Below are 24,882 nucleotides of genomic sequence, written 5' to 3' on the forward strand. Positions count from 1 at the left end.
CCTGGTGTACTGGAAACCATTTGGCTTGTCACTTAGTGTAGAGTCACCCACAGGCAGAAGAAAAAGGAAAGAATGAAGGAAAGAAAGACAGAAGAGGGAGTGAAAAGATTAGTAAGAGAGAGTAAGAAGACAGTGGATGAGGAATTTGGAAGGAATTTGAGTGTAAAGTGGAGGGACAGTAAGAAAATGTTCTGGAAAAAGGTGAAGAGAGTAAGACAGGGTGGAAGTGAGGTTAGCAGGGGAGTGAAAGATAAAAATGGTAGATTACTAGTGGAGAAGGGAGTAAAAGTGAGCAGATGGAGAGAACACTTTAAGGAATTGTTGAACATACAGGATAGAAGTAATGCGAGTATAAGTGGCTGGGAAATGGCTGGGAGAAGGAGGGAGGTGAGAAGACAGGAAGAAATCAGTAGGATAGAAGTTGTGGAAGCAATGAAGAAAGTTAAATTAGGGAAAGCCCCAGGAATTGATGGAGTGTGTGATGAAATGCTGAAGCATGGGGGAGAGATAGTAGTAGAATGGATGTGGAAGATGTGCAGATTGGCCTGGGAGGAAGGTAGAGTCCCGGAGGATTGGAAGTCAGGTATAATTATTCCCTTGTATAATTATTCCCTTGTACAAAGGAAAAGGGGAAAAAGAAGTGTGTGGTAATCATAGGGGCATTTGTCTTCTTAGTATAATAGGAAAAGTGTATGGTAGGATACTTATTGACAGAGTTAGAGAAAGAACAGGGAGGCTTTAGGAAGGGAAAAGGTTGTGTAGATCAGATATTCATTCTTAGATCTTTAGTGGAAAAGTTTTTAGAGAAGGGAAAGAAGTTGTATGCGACTTTTATGGATTTGGAGAAAGCATATGACAGGGTGGATAGACAAGGATTGTGGAAAGTGTTAAGAATATATGGAGTAGATGGGAGGTTGTTGAATTCTGTGAAGACTATGTATGATGGTGCTAAGGCTGCAGTGTGTGTGGATGGTGAACTAAGTGAATTTTTCTCTTTGAAGGTTGGGTTGAAACAGGGATGTGTCATGTCTCCATGGTTGTTCAGTCTGTACATGGATGGGGTAATAAAAGAGGTACAAGGTAGGGTAGTGGATGTTGGAGTGCCCCTGGTGAGAGAGGATAGTGTTTGGAAACTCCCTGTACTGTTGTTTGCAGATGATACTGTGTTGTTGAGTGAAGACGAAGGGGAGCTGCAAGGCTTGGTGGATGAGTTTGAGAGTGTGTGTAAGAAACGGAATCTAAAGGTGAATGTAAGGAAGAGTAAAGTGATGGTCTTTGAGAGAGGTGAAGTCAGTGAATGTACAGCGAGGTTGGATGGTGAGGAATTGGAAAATGTGAGTACGTTTAAGTACTTGGGTAGTGTGATGAGTAAGGATGGAGGTTTGGAGGGTGAAGTGCTTGAAAGGGTACAGCAGGGAAGAAAGGTTGCTGGTTCTTTGAAAGCAGTGATAAGAAACAGGGAAGTGAGCAAGGAAGTGAAAAAGTTACTACATGACAGTATTGTGATACCAACTCTAACATATGGAAGTGAAGCTTGGACATTGTTGGAAGGACACAAGTTAAGAGTGAGAGCAGTGGAAATGAGTTATTTAAGAAGAGCCTGTGGAGTCACATGGAGAGACAGGCTGACGAATGAGGATATAAAGGAGCGTTGTGGTGTGGATGTGGATGTGATAGGAAGCGTTATGAGGAACACACAGAGATGGTTTGGCCATGTGGAGAGGATGGAGGGTGAAAGACTGACGAAGAGAGTGTATGTGAGTGAGGTGTAGGGGGGAAGAGGGAGGGGGAGGCCGAGGATGAGATGGAGGGATGGGGTGGAGAGGTATATGAGAGAGGGGGATGGAGTTGGGAGCAGGGCAGTGAAATGGCGGGGGACAGGGCGACGTGGAGGCGATTTGTTTGTGGCCACCCCAAACGAGATTGAGGCGTCTGGCAATAGATAGATAGACAGACATTTCTAATCACTCCCTCCCCTTCCACAAACTCTTTTTCATTAGAGAAAACTGATTGGAAACATTTGTTCATTATTTCAGCTTGCATTGCTGCATCTTTATAGACCTCTCCTTTTACTTTCAGTTTGGTGATTCCTTCCTTTTGTTTCAGTTTGCCATTAACAAATCTATAAAACAGTTTGGGTTCATCCTTGCATTTGTCTATTATACCTTTTTCAAAATTCCTTTCTTCATCTCTGCATATTCTTGCTTATTCATTTCTAGTTCTATTATATTCTTCCTTTGTTCTGTTGTTACCTCTCTTTCTCCAGTTGTTCCACGCCTTATCTGTCTCTTTTTTTTGCTGTCATAGACCTTCTGTTAAACCACTCCATTTTCCTGTTTTCTTTCCCCCTTGCTCTTGGTACAAATTTTTCCACTCCCAAATTATAGAGGTCTAGAAAGATATCCCACATCCTCTGTATCTCTCTTGTTTCTCTGAATTTTCTCCAATCCTCATTTCCAAAAATTTTCTCAGTCCTGTAATATTTGCTTTCCCAAAGTTGTATCTTCCCTGCCTATGGAGCTTGTCTCTTGGCTCGACATTCCCTATTATCACCCGGAACTCAATGACCACATGATCACTTTTTCCTGTAAGACAGAAATACTGTATTTCAATGATTCTATTCCATCGGGTTCTTTGGTAAACAGTAAATCTAACCTTGCTGGTGTGTCCTCACCTCGGAACCGTGTCTCTTCTTTAACCCATTGCGTCATCACATTATTCATTATGATATTTAATAATATAGTGCCCCACGAATCCTCGCAGCCTCCTGAGTCACATTCCTCACAGTTCATTTCATTACAGTTAAAGTCACCCACCAAAATTATATTGATGCTTTTCTCAATTATTTTTTGTAAATAACTAGCCATATCTGACAACATCTCCTGATATTCGTCATCATTCCATGGTCTCGTCTTAGGGGGAACATACACTACCGCCGTATCTCTCTTGCCATTCTTTCCAGTTTCTAATTTCATATATATCACTTCAGCCCTGCTTTCTCCCATTTCCATGGTATCTACATTTATGTTGTTCTTCACTGCTGTCATCACTCCTCCTTCCGTTTTTTCTTTTCTGTCTCTTCTCCACAGTTTGTATTTACCATCTCCCAAATGAACATCAATATCTTCTCTTAATTTGGTCTCTACAAAGCACATGACATCAGGTTCATGTTCCCTCAAGAAATCGTTAATTTCAAGCCTTGCCGATATTAAACCATCAGCATTAGTATATACTACCTTCAAATTATTTTTGATGGTTTTTATACCCTCTTCTCTCCTTCTCTCCATCAGTACCACTTCCTCAATTTCTGATCTTTCATAGCCATCCCTCTTAGTTTCCTTCACTTCTGTTTCCTCATATACCACTTCCTTTCATATCTATTACTCTCCAAAAAAAAGTATTACATTCTTCCTCTGTCCTCTTATCATTTTTTTCCTTTACTTGTTCCTTCAGTGATTTTAAAACTTCTCTTTCTTCTTCATTCAAATCTTTTCTTATTACAGTATAATGTTTTCCATCCCCGCCTTTTTGCTTAGTTTCCAGGTCACTTTAAGTATATCATTTACTACACTTTCTGATGACAACTTGACTGTCATTGGTCTTGTTTCCCCATTCTTATTAGGCCCTATCCTCCTTACTTCCTCAGTTTCATTTACCCACTTGTCTCCTTCGGGATCAATCTTGCCTAATATTCTTCTCACCAGGTTCGTGTCTCTCTCGAGTCTCATGGATCTAACCTTTTCTTCCTCCTCCCTGTTTCCAAATATTACCACACATCTGTTCCTTTCTACAGTTTCACTCACTATTTTATCTTTTTTCTTCAGTATTTTCACTACATTTTCTTTTATTTTTTTCTTGTTCATTTCCCTCTCTTCCTGGATTATTTCTCTTAGGCTGACCACTTCTTTCTGTTCTTCTTCTACGTGTGCCCACTTTGCCTTATGTTCTTCTAATACACTACTCACCTTCTCTGTTTTATTAGGACTCTCTTCTAGTTTTCTTCTCAATTCGATATTTTCACGCTTCAAATTCCTGATCTCCTCATTCGCCGTCTCATTGGACTGGATCAGACTCTGTATAGTACTCTCAGTATTTTCACATGTCTTTTAACACTAGATTCTCCACTTTCTTTTCAAGTTCACTAATCCTCATAATCAGTGTTCTAACCAGATCCATGACATTAGTATTTTTATCAAATCCTGGAAATTCGAGTCCCTCAGTGTTTACATTATCGGCCATGTTTGAGATTGGTTACAGTACCAAAAACAGCTGTTACCAAAAATACAACAAACATTCATGTATACTCTTGCCAATAAATCTTTACATTTTTGGTAGTCTGTATTAACTTACAGTATTTTAAACTTAAAACAAGACCATAGGAGACAGGACAAGCATAATTCCTGAAAACTACTTAATGTTTGCAGCGGTGGCTGGGAGTGGGAGCAGTCTAAAGACATCTGTTTGCTCTGTGTGTGTGTGTGTGTGTGTGTGTGTGTGTGTGCAACTAGTCAGTAATTAGTTTAACTCTTACCCTTCTGACTTCCATTTGCCACTTTGCTGGTCTTGTTATACATCACTTTCAACAAACATAGTCAAGTCGCATCCACGGTTTTGTAATCCACGGCAATGTTCCCACTCAGAACCCAAAGTAGCAGAAACTACGGTTATATGCTTAATGCTCTTACTTTTGGCAAGAAAGCGACGCATTTCCGTTGAGATTTCCATGGCACATGTTTGTGCCACAAACTGCGGCCATCAGCCATTCACAGGCAAGCTTGATAAGCAGTGACAAGCCATTCTTAACCCTTCCCTGATGGCAAGTGCACGCACTACTTCCCTCCATTGTTTATGCCTGCACCACCTGCTTCAAGAGTGGCCACGAGTGTGGTTTCCGAGGACTACCTGGCCTACCCCCCTTTCCCCCCCTCCCCTTACTTGCCCTTCCAGCGTGATACAATGCCAGACCACAACTGGCCGAAGACTGGTTGTGATCTGGCACTGCTTCAGTTATCTCTGCAGTGGACTTTGAGGGGTTCCTGAGGGAGGCTGAGGAGGAAGAAGCAGGACTGAGGCAGCGGCAGCATGATGCATCAGCACACTCGCCTCGTGCTGAGAGGCCCTAGTTTGCCTCTAACCTCGGAACCCCCACCCCCAACTCCTTCCATTTAACCTCTATAGGCTTTCTATTTTATGAAGGTAGTTTGGGTGGGGCCTCCTAAGACCTCATACCACTAGCTCGGTTGTCACATCACCGCCGCCACACACGTGTAATTACTCCTGCTCACCTCTTTCTCCCTCTCTCTCTTTCCTATTTTAAGTTAGTAACCACTTATAAATAAATTTTAAATACTCTACATAGATGTTAGTAACTACTTATAAATAAATTTTAAATACTCTACATAGATGTTAGTAACTACTTATAAATAAATTGTAAATACTCTACATAGATGTAATTAAAAGAAAGCTATAATATAGTATAAATCCCATAAGACTTGTCAGCGTTTGTCTAGTGCAGTGACACGAGAGGTGTGCGGGTCATACTCGGTCAGTCTCCCGCCATGGAAGCTTGCCCATCAAAAATCAAAACAAGAGAAAAAATAAAATAAAATAAAATTAGAAGCAGTTAATATAAATATTAATATGAGAGAGAGAGAGAGAGAGAGAGAGAGGAGCACATGTGTGGCAGTGATGTGGCAACAGAGCTGGTGGTGTGAGGACTTAGGAGGCCCACCCCAAACCGCCTTCATAAAATAGAAAGCCTATAGGGTTCGCAATTTGATCGACTGTACCGGTGCGAAAATCTGTATATGGAGACAATTTTTCAACTCTTACAGAAGTAAAAAGTGTTATGCCCAAGGTTTAGAGCTTGAATTTACACATCTTATGCCACAAACCAGAGCATTGTAGACCAACTGGTTCATGAGCTATATCCCGTCAAAGTTTAAAAAAGTTAGCCTTCCAGGTGGGGCAACTTTAGTTTTCTATGCACTCCCACCCCATTCCTCCCTCATTCCTCCAATCCCATGACCTTCCTCACCCACTTCTATTACCCCCCTGTCTCTTCCTCCCCTCCCCCCTACCCTCCTTCCTCCCTACTCCCCTTCAGAATTTTCCAGCTCAATTTTTTTTTTTTTTCCCAAAGAATAGCATGCAAAATAATTATGTTGGTGTTCCTCACTCACTCCCAGCACCCTTCCTCCCTCAACACTTCCACCTTCCCTTCCCCTGTCCCCTTCCCTCATAGCTGTGTAGCTGTCAAAATAAAAAAATTGAGCAAAAGCATGCAAAATCCTTTTCTTGGTGTTACTCACACACTCCAGCATCCACTCCCCCTTGCCCCTCTCCTGTCACCCCTTTCCCCCCCATCCCCTCCCCTCAGAGCTGTCAAATCAAGTAGCTGTAAGAATTTCAAGGGGAAAAAAAAGCTAAAACATGCAAAGTAATGTTAATAGTGTAAGAGAAAGACTAGCACACAAATACACAAATTATTATTATAAAAAAACAATCATTACTGACATTTACAGAAAACATTACGGTATATACATGGAGATTGATTTAAAAAAAAAAAAAAAAAAAAAAACATACATTCTGTGTTTCGTATATTGGTGCTTAAAATTACACAAACAGTAATCTGGTATTAAATGAAAACGTACGACATGAATATTAACAATGACATATAATTCTTTAGACGGGGTGGGGAGGGGAGTGAGTTGTAAGTGGACGGGATACCACAGGGGTTGGGAGTGGGGGAGAGGTGAGGAGAAGCCTGGAGGGATGGTACAGGGATATAGTGGTGGGAGACAGGCACCACAAGACAAAGTGGACAGGCAGAGAGGGAGTACAAGGGTGTGGAGGGTGGGTAGGGGGGATATAACCTTCCCCAGGGAGACAGGGAAGGGGGGGAAAGGAGGGGGAACCACATTGGCAAGATAGAGGATGGTTAGGGAGCACAAGGAGGTCAGAGGTGAGGGAGGGGGAGGGGGAACAAAGGTATTGGGGTAGAGGAAGGCAGTGAGAGGGCAGTGGTGGAATCCCCCCCTCCACCATGGGTACGGGCCCGGATCCTCCCTCCTCCCTACTCAGGACTTAGTTCTCATTGGTTTGCATCGATATACGTCACAATTTGGCCGAAGCCTAGTGTTCGCAGTTTTTCCCAAAAGCCCCTCTATCTATCACAATCGGTATCTTGCATAATCCTGAAAAAGGATCGATTGATCCTGTTAGCACTTTAGTGGTTAAGCGTTTTTTTCGGCCGAAGTCAGGTAAGACGCTGTAATATTGTTTATTTAATGTTCAATATTCTTTATTTAATGTTTAATATTCTTTATTCCTAGTAATACGTGCACTGAAAAATTATTTGAGTGTGTGCTAGTGTTCGTCGGTTACTAGTTAGTAGGTAGGGTAATATGTGGCAGCTTGGCCAAGAGACCAGAACCATAAGTAATTTTTCCCATAAGTTATGCTATTTATAAACCACAGAATTTCTAAAGCACAGCAGTGGTCCAGGACCATATTGCTGCAGATTAGATGACTTCACTGTATTAAGTGCTTTTTATCTGATTTGCTGTGGATCAAGAATCAAGCTACATAACACTGCACATGGCATATTTTGAAATTTCACCACTATTCAACATTGTATTCATGATTGGTTCAATCATTTAATTACAGAACTAGCACAGTAATTATCAGGACAGCAAGTGGTACTCCGTATCGTCCACAAACTACTGGATACCCAGAAATTAATGTTATCAGGCCAGCTGATGTAGGCATATCAGGTGGAATGTTGCGCTCATCGTTTTCATTTTGTTGCATATCACACTACTTGCTGCACAGTCACTGTTTGTAAAATGCACCTTGATAACATAACACTAAAGGAGACATGTAGCTATTGTGTCATATTTGCAGCCTCCCTTTATTATTAACAGGCCTAATTTGTGTGAGAGCCACTCAGTTGTTGTCTGCCCAGTGTAGATTATGATGTTACCGGTATGCAAGCCATATTTTGCAGTGGTGGGCAGCGCAAACGAAAAAGGACCTTGTGCAGTGCACAGTGCGCAGTCCACAGTTCACTACCTTGTGCAAGTGCAAGTGCGCAGTCTGACTAATATTTAGCTTGCGCAATGTCGCAAAGTGCAAGTGCAAACCATTTGCATATATTTATGGGAATTAGTGTAAAATATTGAGATATTTAAATTAGCATACTTACTTACTATATTTCTTATTATTCTATCTGTCTATCTATCTATTGTCAAATGCCTTAATCCCGTAAGGGGTGGCCACTGGCCACAAACAACAAATCGCCTCCATATTATCCTGTCCCGTGCCATTTCACTGCCCTGCTCCCAGCTTACACTCCCCTCTCTAATATACCTTTCCACTCCATCCCTTCATCTCATCCTTGGCCTCCCCCTCCCTGTCCTCCCCCTCCACCTCACTCACATACACTTTCCTCATTAGTGTCCCACTCTCCATCCTCTCCATATGACCAAACCACCTCAGTGTGTTTCTCCTAACGCTTCCTATCACATCCACATCCACACCACAACGATCTGTCACTTCCTCATTTGTCAGTCTGTCTCTCCATGTAACTCCACATGCTCCTCTCAAATAACTCATTTATTTCCACAGCTCCCGCTCGAGCCTCCACCATCCCTTGTCCAGCCATGCAGGCAGCTCCCAAGATCACTTGTCCTGTGGATTGCGCACTGCGCAATCCACAGGACTGCTGCACAAGGCAGGTGCGCAAGTGCAAATTTAATTGTAGAAGTGCAACTAAATTTGCGCTTGCGCACCTGCCTTTTCATGTGCAAAAGCACAAAATTGCGCAAGGTCTCTTGCGGTGCGCAATGCGCAAATGATATTCACTGGAGCACAACGGTGTGCAATTGCACATTGCGCAAGTCATTGCGCACCTGCCCAGCACTGATATTTTGTGTGGCTTGCATACTGGTAACATTAAATGTCACATTAAGTGCCACATGAAATGTTTTGAGAGTTTATTTTGTATGCAGTCCATGGACAGAAATCCAGTTGATTCATGGCACTTTGAAATCAATGACCAAATGCTCAAAACTTGAATAGTAAAGGTGAAGGCAAGCATCCAGTTTTTTTTGCAAAGAATTCAGAAGCATATGACATGTAAAGTATGTTTGGTCTCTGTGTTGTTGCTCACTGCACTGTGTAATGTGGGATGCACACTGATTAAATTAAACAGCCATAGATGTACTATAATATGCTGTCAGAAAGTAGGGCTTGCCTTCCCCTTCACAATTAAAGTTGTAAACATACAACTCCAAGACAAAATCTAACTCGTTGTTATTACAGGTTCGGCTCCAGAGTGTCATCTCCACTGGCTCCCTCTCCTCCATCTCCAGTGCCACCTCAGAGAAAGATTCATCATCAACCTCTTCATCTTCCTTTGACTCAGACTCTTCCTCCTCAGACACTGATTCATCCAGCACCAAGAAGAATAAAGACAGTTTCCCCATTGGTAGGTGGCTTGTTTTTGTTGTTCTGATGTGTTTTCCTATGTTGATGTGGTAGGTGGGGGCGCTCACCATCCACTCACTCAATGTAGTGCTGCTCTCGGGTGTCTGCCCTTTCTTCTCCTCCATCCTTCTTTCCTTCCATCCTCTTCTGTCTTTCTTTCCTTCATTCTTTCCTTGTCCTTCTGCCTGCAGTTGACTTTACACTTCCTCTTCCGTCTTCGTTCCTTCATTCTTTCCTCTTCCTTCTGGCTGTGGGTGACCCTACACTGAATGACAAGCCAAATGGTTTCCTGCACACCAGGAAACCATTTACTACACTGGGTGGTAACCATATAACCAAATTTTGGCGCCTGGTGGTTTAGTGGATAATTACGGCGCTCCATTTGGATTGAGCCAGTGAATGTTTATGTCCAAGGGTTGGTTGGGGTTTATTAAACTCATGTAATGCCTCTCAGGGATGAATGAGGCTGGTCACTCTCATCTTAAATGTTGGGACCAACTTGCCTAGCCCCGGGCTCCTACACCCCTCATGGGGCAATGTATGATTGGATGATGGATGCATAGATGGTTTTAATCTCTATTACCGTAGCTTTTAAGCCTGTCATGGTCATGTCAAGAATAGAGACAGTTTCTTTACCAAGACAATTTCCCCGGTGGTTAGCACTGCTAGCTACAAAGTTTCTGGCCTGATAGTGGGTATGAAGCCTGGTGCAAGCTGTTTGTGCCACTTGAGTCGGGGTCCTTTGTGAGTTGGTAGGTAAAATGAGTAATACCGAGGAGAGGTAACTGTGCTGACCTGCATGATGCAGTGGCCTTGTATCTCAGGATTGTGTGTGAATGAAAAACCTGCCGCAGGTTCAACTCCCAGTATTACAGAAATGAGCACCATACCTTATTTAGTGCCTCATAGCATCAGCCTCCACATTTTCCTTTACTTTTTGCCTGTTGGTGTGGTACTGTTTTTATTAATGTTCTTGATTTCCTCCCAGTTATTACAGTTAATCCCTTCAGTGTTAGGATGTAATTTATATTTTATTGCTGGTCTCTGACAATGTTATGAAGCTTCAGAGAGCACCCTAATAATGAAGGAGTCAGTGAAGGCTATATCCAACTCACTTCAGTTTGAAAAGGCTCACCGGAGTTGAAGAAAATTGTCTTGAGATAGGATGAATAATTTTTGAAAGTGCCATTTAACTGAAAGGGGTAAGTTGAAATCTCTGTTGAGCTGAAGAAAATTATCATGAGATAGCATGTATAAATGAAAACAGACTTCATTGTATTGAAGGTGTTAAAATCTCAAGCTAGATATTTGCTGCCATTATTGAGTACCCCCAGTCTCTCTGGCAAGCAAACACATCAGCCAGAGGCAAACAACCGCCCCTACCTGCAGTGCTGTCTCATGCAGCAAACTGATGTTCCCTTGCAGTAGACAGTGCCTCAGGTGCAGGGAAATGTGGAGCTTTGGTTCCTGGATGGATGCTGCATTTGCTCTCACTATCCAGTAAACAGAGACTCCGTAATATGCTCCACATCACCCCGCTATTTGATAATATTGTTACCACCCAGCTTTATAATTGGTTTCCTGAGTTACAGGAAACCACTATGCTTGTCACTTAGTGTAGAACCACCTGAAGTGAAGAGTAATAAAAGTGACTAGAAAGATGGGAGAAATAAGAAGAGAGGGGGGCAGACACAGAAGTAGAATGATAAGATTGAAGGAAAAAGTAGGCAGCACTACATCAAGTGACTGATGAGGTTTGCCACCACCTACCACTACTTTATTTGCTGTAGTGTACTGTATGTCATGCTTCTGTATGAAGTCCAGTTACCAATCTGTAGTTAACATAAACTATTATGTTGGTAACAAAAAAAATATCATATAGTTGAAATTGAGTTTACTCATATGCTTGCAAAATGTGTTTCCTTCATTGCTCTTTGTAAGTGTTAAAAAAATTTGTTGTAACAGCCAATCTCTAATTTGCCCCCTTTAATAGGTTAAATAATATTATTTTCATCATGAGTATAGATTTGACAGAAGGATTGTTTTGGAGGTGAGACATTTGGCTTTGGGATAGTGGACTGTGTTATTATACCACCAAGGTTGGCTGTTGACAGTAATGTTAAATTACACAGCTTTGAGATGGACCTGTAAGTTGCATATTGCCATCATTCTCATCACATCATAATCATCATTATCTTGACCCGTTTTTTGCACCTATGGATAGGATGAGGTAGGTTTAAAAAAAAAAAGGGACAGGGAAGAATTATTTACAGTACTGTACACTCGCGATATAATGAACTAATTGGTACCAGACCCTTGACATAAAAACTGAACACCATGCTGTTTGGTAATTTCCAAGGCGTCGTGGCTTTTATGGAACAAAGATCGTTAAATATAGAACGTCTTTTGGCTGTACAGTTACGCGCAGTAATGTACAACTAGGTCAGAATGGCTCATTTTCTCAACAAATGCACTATTAATGGATCCTCTTACAATGCTGGTCCCCCAGAGACTGATAAGGTGTCTGCAGGATGCAGAGGAGTATGTGTGTGTGTGTGTGTTTGTGTGTGTGCCATGCTGGTCGGTGTTTCCCATGCATCCATTCTTTTACCAAATGAAAATTCATTAATGAATATAATGTTTGGCGAGCTCAAGGTGGTTGTTAAAGGGTTCCGTATATCGAGAGTGTACTGTATATTAGTGAAATGGGGCAGACAGTCATTTGCTTACCATTTAAGCCCATGCAATCCTTGCTGCTGTGGGTGAGATTGAAAGTGGAAATACAAATGTGGGCAATTGTGTGTGTGTGCACCAACACAAGATTGTGCAAGCAAAGTGGAAGAGTTCGTGGCAAATGTGGAAGCTTGCATAAAGAAGTTTGAGAGGAGTGAGAGAGTGTTTTTGATTGGAGATATGAATGGAGAAGTAGGGTGTGTGAAGGTGGATCCACTTACTCAATGTAGTACTGCTGTTGGGTGTCTGCCCTTTGCTCTCCTTCATCCTTCTTTCATTCCATCCTCTTCTGTCTTTCTTTCCTTCATTCTTTCCTTGTCCTTGTGCCTACAGGTGACTTTACACTCCCTCTTCTGTCTTTCTTTCCTTCATTATTTCCTCTTCCTTCTGCCCGTGGGTGACTCTACACTGAGTGACAAGCCAAATGGTATCCTATACACCAGGAAACCATTTACTACACTGGGTGGTAACCATGTAACCAAATTTTGGCGCCTGGTGGTTTAGTGGGTAATTATTGTGCTCCAATCAGATTGAGCCGGTGAAGGTTTATATCCAAGGGGCGATTGGGGTTGATTGCTCATGTAATGCCACTCAGGGATGAGTGAGGCTGGTCACTCTCATCTTAAATGTCGGGACCAATTTGCCTAGCCCCGGGCTTCTATGCTTCTCATGGGACAATGTAGGATTGAATGATGGATGGATGAAGTAGTTGGTGAGTGGGATGTGCCTGCAGAAGAGGATGAGAATGGCAGTGCTCTGATGAACATTGTGCAGGGAGGGGGTTGGTGATGGCCAATACCCTCATCAGGCCCAAAATGATCCACAGGTATACATGGTGAGTGATGAGAAGGGTGGTTGGTAAACTGAATGAATGGAAGGCAATGATTGTCTATATGTGTGTGGATGAGAGAATAAGAATGTCTGTAATGGATGCAGGAGCATTCAGAGATTGAGAGAATGGACTTTCTGCCCACCACTTGGTGGTGATGAAAGTCAAGGTTCAAATGAAGTGGAGAAATAGAGGGAGGGAAGAACAGGAAGAAGTAGTCCATCCAAGAAGGGTAGAAGAGTTGCAAGAGGATGGAAAAAAAAGGCAGAATATAAGAGAGAAGTGGAGGAGTGATTGGTTAAATATGATTTTGAGCAGATGGGGGAGGGAAGGTGTGTGCAAGATATTCACCAAAAAAATTTGCACAGCATGTGAGGTGGTGTGTAGAGTGAAGAGAAGACAAAAAGGGGTGCAAGGAACAGCATGGTAGAATGAAGAGGCGAGACAAGCTGTGCAATTGCAAGGTCCCTAATTTGCACTATTTTCAATTTTCGCTCGTGATTTTTCGTATGTATACACGGGACACCTTCCTCTATTCCTCTACAAGATGCCAAGCAGGGACAATGCCTTACACCGCATAACCTCTCCCCTCCCCCCCTCACGCCATTGTCTTGGCAATTCACCTGTTACCAGTGACCTGGCCAGTAAAGATATTCAGGGCCAGGGTGATTCCCCAATCGATGACAATGTGGAGGACAATGTTTATACAGCATTAGAAGAAGAAACAGTCAGAAAAAATGATCAGGTAATGTGGCAAAAAAAGGTCAGGTATGGTGATTAGTTAGTGAGTGAAACAGTGCTTATAATGCCTTTATTACTGCTTGAAAACCAATATACTCTCATACTACATATAAATTTGTACCAAGTAAATAAATAAATACCGTTTATGAGTGGATAAAATAGTTACCCTCCCATAGAACTCGTTTTCTTTGGTGCCAGCATGTTAGAAAACTCAGTCAGGTAAGGAGGAACTCCTACCTGGATTGAGTATTTTAAACCTCAGGTGAGCGATTTCTCTATGAATTTTCGATGTTACTCACCAAAAGCGAAGGTTTTAGCCAAAAAAAATTTTTTCGAAAATACCTCGGGATTGGGAGATGTCGGAGGTGCGGAAAACCTCGGGACGTGACGGGTTAAATGGAGGTCCCTTAAATCGAGGTTTGAGTGTATATGGACAGGGTTATAAAAGAGACTTAAGGGAGGGCAGTGGATGTTGGAGCAGCCTTAAAGAGAGAGGGCAGCATTTGAAAACTTCCTTTACTGTTGTTTGGAGATGATACTGTATTGTTAAGTGAAGACAAATGGAAGCTGCAGCATTTGGTGAATGAGTTTGGGGGAGTGTGTAAGAAACGGAATCTAAAGGTGATCATAGTAAAGTTATGGTCTTTGAGAGAAATGAAGTCACTGAATGTACAGTGAGGTTGGAGGATGAGGAAATGGAAAATATGAGTGCATTTAAGTACTTGGGTAGTGTGATGAATAAGTATGGAAGAGTGGAGGATGAAGTGCTTGAAAGGGTACAACAAGGAAGAAAGGTTGGTGGGTCTTTGAAAGCAGTGATAAGGAACAAGGAAGTGATCATGGAAGTAAAAAAGTTGCTGCATGATAGTATTGTGATACCAATTCTAACATATGGAAGTGAAGCATGGACCCTGTTGGAAGGACACGAGTCAAGAGTGAGAGCAGTGGAAATGACTTATTGAGAGGAGCATGTGGAGTTACATGGAGAGACAGACTGTCAAATGAGGGAGTGAAGGAACATTGTGGTGTGGATGTGAATGTGATAGAAAGCATTAGGAGAAATACATTGAGGTGGTTTGGCCTTGTGGAGAGGATGAGAACGAGAGACTAACAAGGAGAGTGTATGTGAGTAAAGTGGAGTGGGGGAGAGGGAGGGGGAGGCCAAGGATGAGATTGAGGGCTGGAGTGGAGAGGTACAATATATTAGGGAGGGGGGTTTAAGCTGGGGGGAGGGCAGTGAAATGGCAGGGGACAGGGTGACATGAAGGTGGTTTGTTTATGGCCATCCCTTACAGGATTAAGGCATCTGGCAATAGATAGATAGATAGATTTGTCTTTGTAGGCTCACATCACATTACCTGCCAAATAATTAATGTAATTTAAGAGTTAACAATGTTATTTTTGTCATTCATTATATTTGTTCTTTCCCACAGGTGCAATGCGTATGGACCAGCCTGCGGAGTATGACCACCTGCCTCACTGGCCTCCATACCCCCCACACGCTGGTCCCGGCGAGTGGTATCCCCCAGATGACCCTTACTGGTACCGGGGCAGGGGCTGGGGCAGGGGTCGGTACCCAAGAGGGGGCATGTGGAGGAGCAGGGGCAGGGGCATGAGGGAGAGAGGGAGCATGAGAGGGGGAATGAGGGGCATGGGTAGGCCTAGGGAGCCACCCCAACCTACAACCTGGTATAAGAGGGGGGAGGGGGGATCACAGTCAAGGTCTAGGTCAAGGTCTCAGTCACATTCAAGGTCAAGAAGGTCCAGGTCAAGGTCAAGACGATCAAGATCTAGGTCTAGGAGAAGGTCAAGATCAAAGTCTAGGAGGAGGTTGAAATCAAGGTCACGGTCAAAATCAAGATCTAGGTCTCGGTCTGAATCCAGATCAAGGTCTCGGTCAAAACCAAGATCGAGATCTAGGTCTAAATCTAGATCAAGGTCCCGGTCAAACTCAAGATCAAGATCTCGGTTAAAATCTGGATCAAAGTCAAAGTCTAGATCAAAGTCTAGATCAAAATCTAAAGCAAAATCTAGGTCCAGGTCAAAATCCAGATCCAGGTTGAAATCAAGGTCCAGATCCAAGTCAAGGTCAAGATCTAGGTCAAGGTCAAGATCAAATTCAAAGAGAAGATCTAGATCAAGAACAAGGTCAAGATCTAGGTCTAGATCAAGGTCGAGGTCTAGGTCAAGCAGTAGGTCGTCAGGGAGAAGGCGAAGGGACAAGCATCGGAGTGAACGTGGGAAGGAGGAGAGATTGGAACGAAGGAGGAGAGATCGGAGGGATGAGGATGAGGTTAACTATGATGACCTTAGGGAGAGTGATCTTGACCTCTCGAGTGAACCAGAGCTGGAGAAGGATTATTACCCTGATGAGGGAGAAGAGGAGCAGGGGGAGGGCTATGACTACCAACATTCCCATTACCATGGTTACCACAACTACCACTATGGGAGAGGGCGCTTCCGAGGGTATCCCCGGAGAAGGGGGGGAGGATTTGGGGGAAGGTGGGGTGGATGGAGGGGAAGGGGAAGTAGAGGGGGCTACCATGAACACTGGGAGGAAGATTGGGTACTTGACCCTTACAGAGAGTATGGCCACCCTGGAACCAGGGATCAGTATCAGGATATGTACATGAAGTATTTTGAGAGTGTGACGGAGAGAGAGGCAGAGGAAAGGAGAAGTAGAGAGGAAGAGGAGGAAAGGAATGTCAGAGGGAGAGGAGAGGAGGAAGACAGAGGTAGGGGAGTTAGGGAAGACCAGGAGAGCAGGGACCGGAGGGAAGGGAGAGAGGAAGATAAGAGAGAATTTAGTCACAGCTCAAAAGAACAGATAGACAGTCTTCAGCCCCCAGAGGAACCTTACAGGCCAAGGAGGATGAAGGAGTTTCCACAAGGTGGAGAGAGAGGGGGAAGAGCGGGAGAAGAAAGATTCTTTGTGCGAGAGGACAGACTGGGAGGGAGGAGTGGTGAATTTATGGAAAACAGGAGTGAAGAAAGGGTGGGGGAAAGTGAAAGTAGGGAGAGAGAGGAGAAAAGAATGTTTGGAAAGGAGGGACAGGAGAGACTGGGAGAAAGAAGAATGTTTGGCAGGGAAGATGAGAGAAGAGGGTACAGTCGGAAAGAAAGGAGGGAGAGATTGGAGGTGAATGAAGGAGGAAGGAGAGGAAGAGTGAATGTGAATGGGGAGAGAGATGGAAGGATAGATGAGCATCAAGGAAGGAAAGCAAGAATGGATGAGAATGAAGAAAGAAGAGGGCGAATAGAAGAAAGTGCTTTGGGGAGAAGAATTAAGAGGGAAGGAAGTGAAGGCTGGCAAGAGAGAGCACAAGAAACTGAAGGAGAGAGAAGGGTTAAGATGGAAGAGAGTGAGGTTCGGAGGATCAGGGTGGAAGAAGATGGAGGAAGAAAGATTAAGGTAGAAGGTGAAACAGTGGGGAGAGGGATGCTAAGGGCTGATATAGAGGGCTTGAAACGAGAGGTATCAGTAAAAGATCGGTTGGGCTGGTTCCCCCCTGAGGAGCGAAGGAGACCTGGAGAGATTAGAGGTAGGGGTAGAAGTGAGGAAGTGAGAGGCAGGGGGAGACGTGGAGAGATGGGAGGAATGAGGGGGAGGCATCAAGAGGAGATGAGAGGGAGAGGGAGAGGGAGGCGAGTGGAGGAGATAATGGAAGGAAGGGAGAGGAGAGGGGAACAGTTAGGAGGGATTCGAGGAGAGGATGTTGCAAATAGGGATAGAAGAGGAGAGGAATTAGGAGGGAGAGGGAGTAGAGGAGGAGAGGATGTTGCAAATAGGGATAAAAGAGGAGAGGAATTAGGAGGGAGAGGGAGTAGAGGAGGAGAGATAGGGAGGGATAGGAGAGAAGAGGAAACAGGAAGAAGAGGGAGTCGTGAAGAGATAGGAAGGGAGAGGAGAATAGAAATGGGGAGAGATAGAAAAGAAGAAATTTGTGGAAGGGGAAGGCGAGGAGAGGGGATAGGAGGGAGGGAGAGTAGAGGGGAGGGAATGGAAGGACGACGAAGACGAGGGGAGGAAACAGAGGGGAGAGGAAGGCAAGAAGAGGCAGAGGTAGAGAGAAGGGGAAGAGGGAGGGAACAGGAGGGAGAAATTAAGGGGAGAGAGAGAAGATTGGACATTACAGGGAGTCAGCGGCTGAGAGGAAGGATTGAGGAAAGGGGTAGAGCTAAAGGAGAAGAGGAGGAAGATGATGATGATGATGATGAGGAGGAGGAGGAGGAGGAGGAAGAAGAGGAGAGTTATTGTTCGAGCAGTAAGAAGAGACAGCACAGAGAGAGTGGAGGGAGGAAGAGGAGAAAAAGATGGAAGAAGAAGAGAGATGAATCAAGTGAAAGAGGAAGGAAACATCACAAGCGCAAGAAGAAGAAGAAGAAAAGGTCATCTTGAAATTAAGAACATAGTGAAGTGACTAAGAAAAAGAAACAAAAAGAATGCCACTAATAAAAATTAAACAGAGAATGTTGTCGGAAAAAAAAAAGCCAAATATCGCTGAAGAAAATTAAGCCCACAAATGTCATTTAAGAAAATTAAGCAAAGGAATAGCATTGAAAGTTATGCAGTGAATATTCTTTGTGTGAATCTTAAGACAGAATAATGAATTTCTCTCTGTTGCAGGTGAAATGTTAAACAAACTAAAAGGTTATGTAAAAGATTAAGTGCACATCAGTATTCCAGAGAAAAACTTGATGAACTGAAAGTAGTTATACTATAGAGGGAATAAAGATTATATAGGTGTAGAAATGATACCATTAACATCTGGACTAAATATTCCAGCCCCAAGCTCTGCATGACTGATGGGTCAACACAGCATTAATGATGTGTGGATGGAAATTTTAAAATCGTTCAAAGAAGAGTACTTGGTCCACAGTGGTCAAGAAAAGGAAAAGAAAATTGAGATATTTTGTCATGGACTAATTTTAAGGAAAGTGATTCCTTTGTAATTAGTTTTAAGAAAAGATTTTTTTTTTTTTTCATATATGAATAGTTTTGAGTTTAAAGACATTCCTGTTGTCTGGCTACAGATGTTTTAAGATTTACACTTTCATTAAGTGTCTCAATATAATGTTATAAAAAAAACTGATAGGCCATTTATAATAACTGGAAATGTGGATGTAATGCTTAAATCTCTTTCAGGTTTCTTTTTCAGCGTTAACAGATACGGGATGAGTGTGTGACAAACTATTTTATCACACCGGACATATAAAAAGAATAAGTGTACATTACAGCATAATGGATAACTGCTTATTACCCATAAGAGACACGAGAACTGAAACAGTGACTGGTGTGAAATGATGTTTGACATGTACAAGATATTGAGACAATAATCTCGTAACATACCTGATTGAGGCTTTTCACAAAAGTACAGTGAATTATTGAGAGAGAGAGAGAACCAAAAAAAAAAAAAAAAAAAAAAAAGGAAAACCAAGGAAGTGAGTAGTTGAAAGAAAAGAAAAAATATGGAAGTGACAAGTTGAAATGGAGAGAAAAGAGAAAAAACAAGGAATATTTTGTTTAAGTGGTGGCAGAACAATAATTCTTCAAGTAATGACATGACTAAAGCAGCAGTGCAACAACAATTCATGGAAACAGGAAAGGTGAATGAATGCGATAAAAGAAACTATTACCAACTCTTTTATGCAGAGAAAGAGAGAGAGTGATAGGATGATAGAGACAGAAAGGAAAAGGAACAGGATACATGTTCGTATCTGTCAAAGGAAAAACTTCATCAAAACAGAAAACATATTTATTATAATGATAAACTTGATACCGGTAATTAAATGTCAAAGGAAGGACCTCATTAAAATAGAAAAGATAAATGTTATAATGATAAACATCTTGATAATTAAATGATGTGTTGTGCCTCATGTTTTTCAGAGCATCATTTTATTCATGAATCACCAGGAACCACAGGCATACAATAGACAGACGTGTATTCAGCACTCTGTATAATGTGTCTGTTGAACAATAATATCATGAACTGGTTGAAATACTATAGACTGAACATTTTCTAAGTGAATATATACTGTACTTGGTGGTCATGGAACTGGGAGAGATTTTATTATTTTTTTTATTTTTTATTTTTTAAAATTTCTCTCTCTCTCTCTCTCTCTCTCTCTCTCTCTCTCTCTCTCTCTCTCTCTCTCTCTCTCTCTCTCTCTCTCTCTCTCTCTCTCTCTCTCTCTCTCTCTCTCTCTCTCTCTCTCTCTCTCTCTCTCTCTCTCTCTCTCTCTCTCTCTCTCTCTCTCTCTCTTCGAGTATTGTTGGTCTTTTTCGAAAGACAGTAGTAAATGACTCGTGTTTTTTCCAGGCACCCAAAGCATTCCACATATTCCCATGCAATTTTTCATAAAGGATGGATGGACTTCCCCTGTTGTCCTTCACATTGTCCTAGTGAATCAGGAGAGCTAATGTTACCAAATTATCCTTTACAACTGACTCAGTTACCTGTCAGATTTAACAAAGATACACTACTAATATTAGAAAGTTGTGTCCTGAGTAGCAAGCTTTTTTTCTCTGAGTAGGCCTTTTCTTTTCTTGTTCTTTATGCATAATTTCCTGTAGAAAGTCTTCAGTCATTATGACACAAGTTTTTGGATCTATTCTTCTGCACTGTGCGTGTGTCCCTGTAGAGGATCCTTCTGCTGCTGTCCTGTGCGATGAGGAATGAAAACATCTGTTAAAATTTGCTCAAATAATGTGATGGGTGCATTACCAGGTGACTCCAATGTGGGTGAAGGATATGCCAACTGGCTGGTGTGGCTGACACCTGAAGATGAAGGGGACTCTTCACCCACCTTCTGAGGAGTTGCTAGAATCGGTGCAGCAGATGGTGTTTTGTCCAAGGACTAGGACTTCATTTTGTTATAAACATTCAAGAGATCAGGTTGAGTACAGATTGTGGGTAGACAGAACGGGTAACAGAATACAAACCAATTTTCTCAAATGGCTTGAGAATGTTGGCCTTCGTTAAAGCAGTAGGCCAAACCTTATCAACTAGGTCGACAGAGGCAGACCTTGATATCATGCATGCCCAATGCTCAGTGTTCCATTGTGATATAGCCTTATCCCACTGTGTTTGCAAAGACCTGAAGCAACATACATCAAGTGGCTGAAGGCAATCTGTGGTGTGTGGTGGAAGTTTGACGATAGTTCTCACTTCCCGGTTTTTGTATCACTGAGGTTGTCAAATGCGTCCTGTGGCCACTGTTTACTAGCAGAAGTGGTCTTTGTGTTTGACCATCACAAAAGTTGCGGAACCGGTCGTAAAATATTTTAGACACCATCCATCCATTTTCTGAAATGGCAAGTCGGGTCTCTGGGTATGAATTTGCTGGCATCCATGTACCTTGCATATATTTTCCATTGAAGATAATCAGTGGTGGAAGGAAACCTGCAGTGGACATGGTTGCCATAACTGTTGTTCTCTTCCTGCCTGAAGTTGTTTGTGTTCTTGATGCCATTTGACCTTTAGGGGCAAACTACCTTGAGCTTCTTCAGGTCTATAGAGAGTGAGGTTTCATCAGTATTCCTAGTTCATTCAGTTCGTCCTGTGATTTTTACACATTTTATCTCTGTCTCAAGCAGATCATGATAACCGTAGATTATGTTCGGGTCTGAGGCAGCAGTTTTTCTAGCAGATGGAAGCTTGAGGGACAAGTTGTATTGAGTCATAAAACTTGCCATCCAGTCCGAACCAGGTCTGTGATTCTTGAACTTGCAGTATTTTCTCAGTTATTGTCCTACTTCATTGTCTTGATCCATCCATCCATCCATCCTTCATCCAATCCTATGTTCCCCCATGAGAAGCATTGGAGCCCGGGGCTAAGCAGGTTGGTCCTGACATTTAGGATGAGAGTGACCAGCCTCATTCATCCCCGGGTGGCATAACATGAGCAATAAACCCCAGTCACCCCTTGGATATAAACCTACACAGGGTCAATCCAATTGGAGCACCTTAATTACCCACTAAACCACCAGTTGCCACAATTTAGTTATATAGTACCACCCAGCATTGTAAATGGTTTCCTGGTGTACAGGAAACCAATTTGCTTGTCACTCAGTGTAGAATTGTCCATAGGCAGAAGGAAGAGGAAAGAATGAAGGAACAAAACACAGAAGAGGAAGGAAGGAAGAGAGGAAAGGGCAGACACCCAAAGCAGCACTACATCGAATGAGTGGATAGTGAACACCCCCACCTACCACCAATTAATATTACGTTTTACATACATCTGCACATGGTCTTTGATTTCCTCCATAGATTCACTAAAGCCTCACTTAGCCTTTAGTTTTAGACACCTAGTAAGCTCGATTTCATTTTCCCTTGAGAGTGATAACTGTCCCCCTGAAGGCTTCATCTTTCCTTCTTTCATATATCTCTCCTGTGTAACTTTCATCATATTAAACATCTTTACAGCTTCTCTTAATAACAGTCCCTTCTCTTTTACGTATTCAGTTGCAGCCTGAAAGCTCTCTTTGTCGGGTGGAGGCTTTTCACAGTGCATTTAGTGGCATAATTAGTGGCTAAGCAGGTCAAATCCAGATCAGAAGTCAGAGAAGATACCTAGAAAATGCATGCATCAAGGGTTGAAAAACAGGCATCAGTAAGAGATATGGCAGGCAAACGTCAGGGATGCAGATCCCAACACTGAACAGCTAGGGCATGCACGTACCCTGAAAATGAGAAATTACTAATTGTTGACACACAAAACCACCTTAAATCCAGCAGACTATAAAATAGATATGTGTATAATGCATGAAAAGTAGGTTTTTCCTTGCAAAAATCACTAATGAAATAGTTGTCCCAACTTGTCCCAGGAAAAAAAAGGGGGGGGGGGAATCAGGACAACTGTCTATCCTTTAGCACTGCTTTCCTGTAAAAATGTATTTTCTGGGTAAATCAAATAAAACTATAGTACTTGAAGATTGCACCCACAAAAAAAGTAGATCCTTATTTGTGTAACTGAATGTGGGAGAGGAAATTGGTAAAATATGTGCTTTTTCAAAAATGAAATCCTGTCAAGGTCAAAATGCTACCCTTTCATATTTGCACAATTTTCATGCATTATTCGTGGTTCTATAGAAAACTTGTATTAACAACATTTGTAGAGTAAGGGTAGGGCTGTTAAACTGGTGCCATAAAACAGAAATATCTTGGCATTTAGCATTGCAGTGCCCACTGTCCTAATTCACCCCATGTCCTGAACTGCGCAGGGTCATCCCACTCGATGCTGTCATAAAAGACGTGTTTTTGTTCTGTTCCTTCAAGTTACTGTTTAGTGTATGAAATTAATTTGTGTTGTACTGGGTGTTAGTGGTAGGTGGGGGCACTCACCATTCACTCACTTGATGTAGTGCTGCTCTCGGGTGTCTGCCCTTTCCTCTCCTTCATGCTTCTTTCCTTCCATCCTCTTGTGTCTTTCTTTCCTTCATTCTTTCCTCTTCCTTCTGCCTGTGGGCGACTTTACATTGAGTGACAAGTCAAATTGTTTCCTGTACACCAGGAAACCATTTACTACGCTGGATGGTAATCATATCACCAAATTTTGGCGCCTGGTGGTTTAGTGGGTAATTACGGCGCTCCAGTCGGATTGAATCGGTGAAGGTTTATGCCCAAGGGGTGATTGGGGTTTATTTCTCACGTAGTGCCACACAGGGATGAGTGAGGCTGGTCACTCTCATCTTAAGTGTCAGGACCAACTTGCCTAGGCCCGGGCTCCTACACTCCATATGGGGCAACGTAGGATTGGATGATAGATGGTTGTACTGGGTATTGTATAATTTTTGAATCATAGGACAGAATAATGGAAACAGCATGTACAGAATTTACAGTGTTCAAATCATCAACCATTGTGATGATACACAAGAGCAGACAAGATATTCACCCAGCAAGTATGTAGTGAATAGCATCAGGAGTGATGGTGTCACATGCATCAATGGTGTTCATGTGTAGAACTGAATTTTCCCCATATAGACCAAATCCTTCAAATGACCTCAGAGATAACACCATCACATATACTATCTGCCATGTGATTGTTGATTAAATATATCATCTGCATCTTTGTTCATCAGTCATAATGGACACACTGAACATTTTCTGTGAATACATATGATTTGTATAACTTTGCCATTGATTCTAGAGTTATTGAATGCCTTGTGTACTGAATCTCATTGCAGTTTTGTGTTAATGGCTAATTATAGATACGGTAATGAATTACTGGTCATTCTTGATTTAAATTTTTGGACTGACGTAGCCTAGCTTCGGCCCTCTTTGCTTGGGAGGAAGCGATAAAGGATTGAATGAGAAGGATGACAATGATAATGGGCATTAACTAAGATCACTGTGATCTGAATGCAGGAATAACATAAGGTGTGATGTATGTGGAATGCTTTGTGTTCAGGGCAAAAATGCAGTACATCCATTCGTGTGTTGCTTTTTAGAGAGCGTTTAGAAAGAAACATTTTTGAAGAGAGTTTGGTATTTCCTATTGTGGATATCTCTCAGAATTTTATCTTTTGGTGTGTAGTGTGGTGTTCTGGACATGAAAGGTAATGTTTTATGTTAATGTACCCACTTGACTGTGGATACAGATCTAATACTGCGTACCTTTTTTTGCAGGGTATTATTATTGAGATGAAAGTTAATGTTTCTGGGATACAGATATACAAATACCTGATGAAAACAAAAAAAATTGCAAATAAGAGAAGCCACTTATTAAAAACTAGGGATTGCTTCAGAGATGGAAGAGAAGGAAAATGCCCAAGGAGAATTGCAGACAAGAGGAGGGAGATGAAAAGGAAGTAAGTGAAATTATAAGGTGGATTAGAAATAGAGGAATGAGGTTTTGGATTTAAAGCGTATTTGTTTAAACCAAAGTTTTTTATTTACATTGGCATCTATATATGTATATACTGTATCACCATAATCCTATGTAATCCTTATTTTCATAGCTCAGAAAGCACTTATAGTAATAAAGTAAGTTTGAGTTCTAGTCCAGTCAAAGACATAAATTTGCATACTGTTCAACACTTATGCTTCTCACTGACCTCTAGTGGTTAGACTTCCTAAGCTGAGAGAGGC

General features: G+C 42.2%; 1 protein-coding gene across 1 annotated transcript in view; it reads left to right on the top strand.

Annotated features, from left to right (window-relative positions):
• Xe7 (A-kinase anchor protein 17A) overlaps positions 1 to 20,606 on the top strand; it is a 60,181-nt gene extending 39,575 nt beyond the window's left edge. Inside the window, exons 9-11 of the mRNA XM_080273942.1 lie at positions 9,325 to 9,490; positions 15,226 to 17,334; positions 20,521 to 20,606. Coding sequence (XP_080130068.1) covers positions 9,325 to 9,490; positions 15,226 to 17,334; positions 20,521 to 20,606 — 2,361 coding nt within the window. The remainder of the gene's footprint in view (positions 1 to 9,324; positions 9,491 to 15,225; positions 17,335 to 20,520) is intronic.
• Positions 20,607 to 24,882: the final 4,276 nt, after the last annotated feature.

This window comes from Coenobita brevimanus, chromosome 1 (assembly GCF_032717465.1).
Source record: "Coenobita brevimanus isolate Jiangsu-jjx chromosome 1, ASM3271746v2, whole genome shotgun sequence".
Classification (NCBI taxonomy): domain Eukaryota; kingdom Metazoa; phylum Arthropoda; class Malacostraca; order Decapoda; family Coenobitidae; genus Coenobita; species Coenobita brevimanus.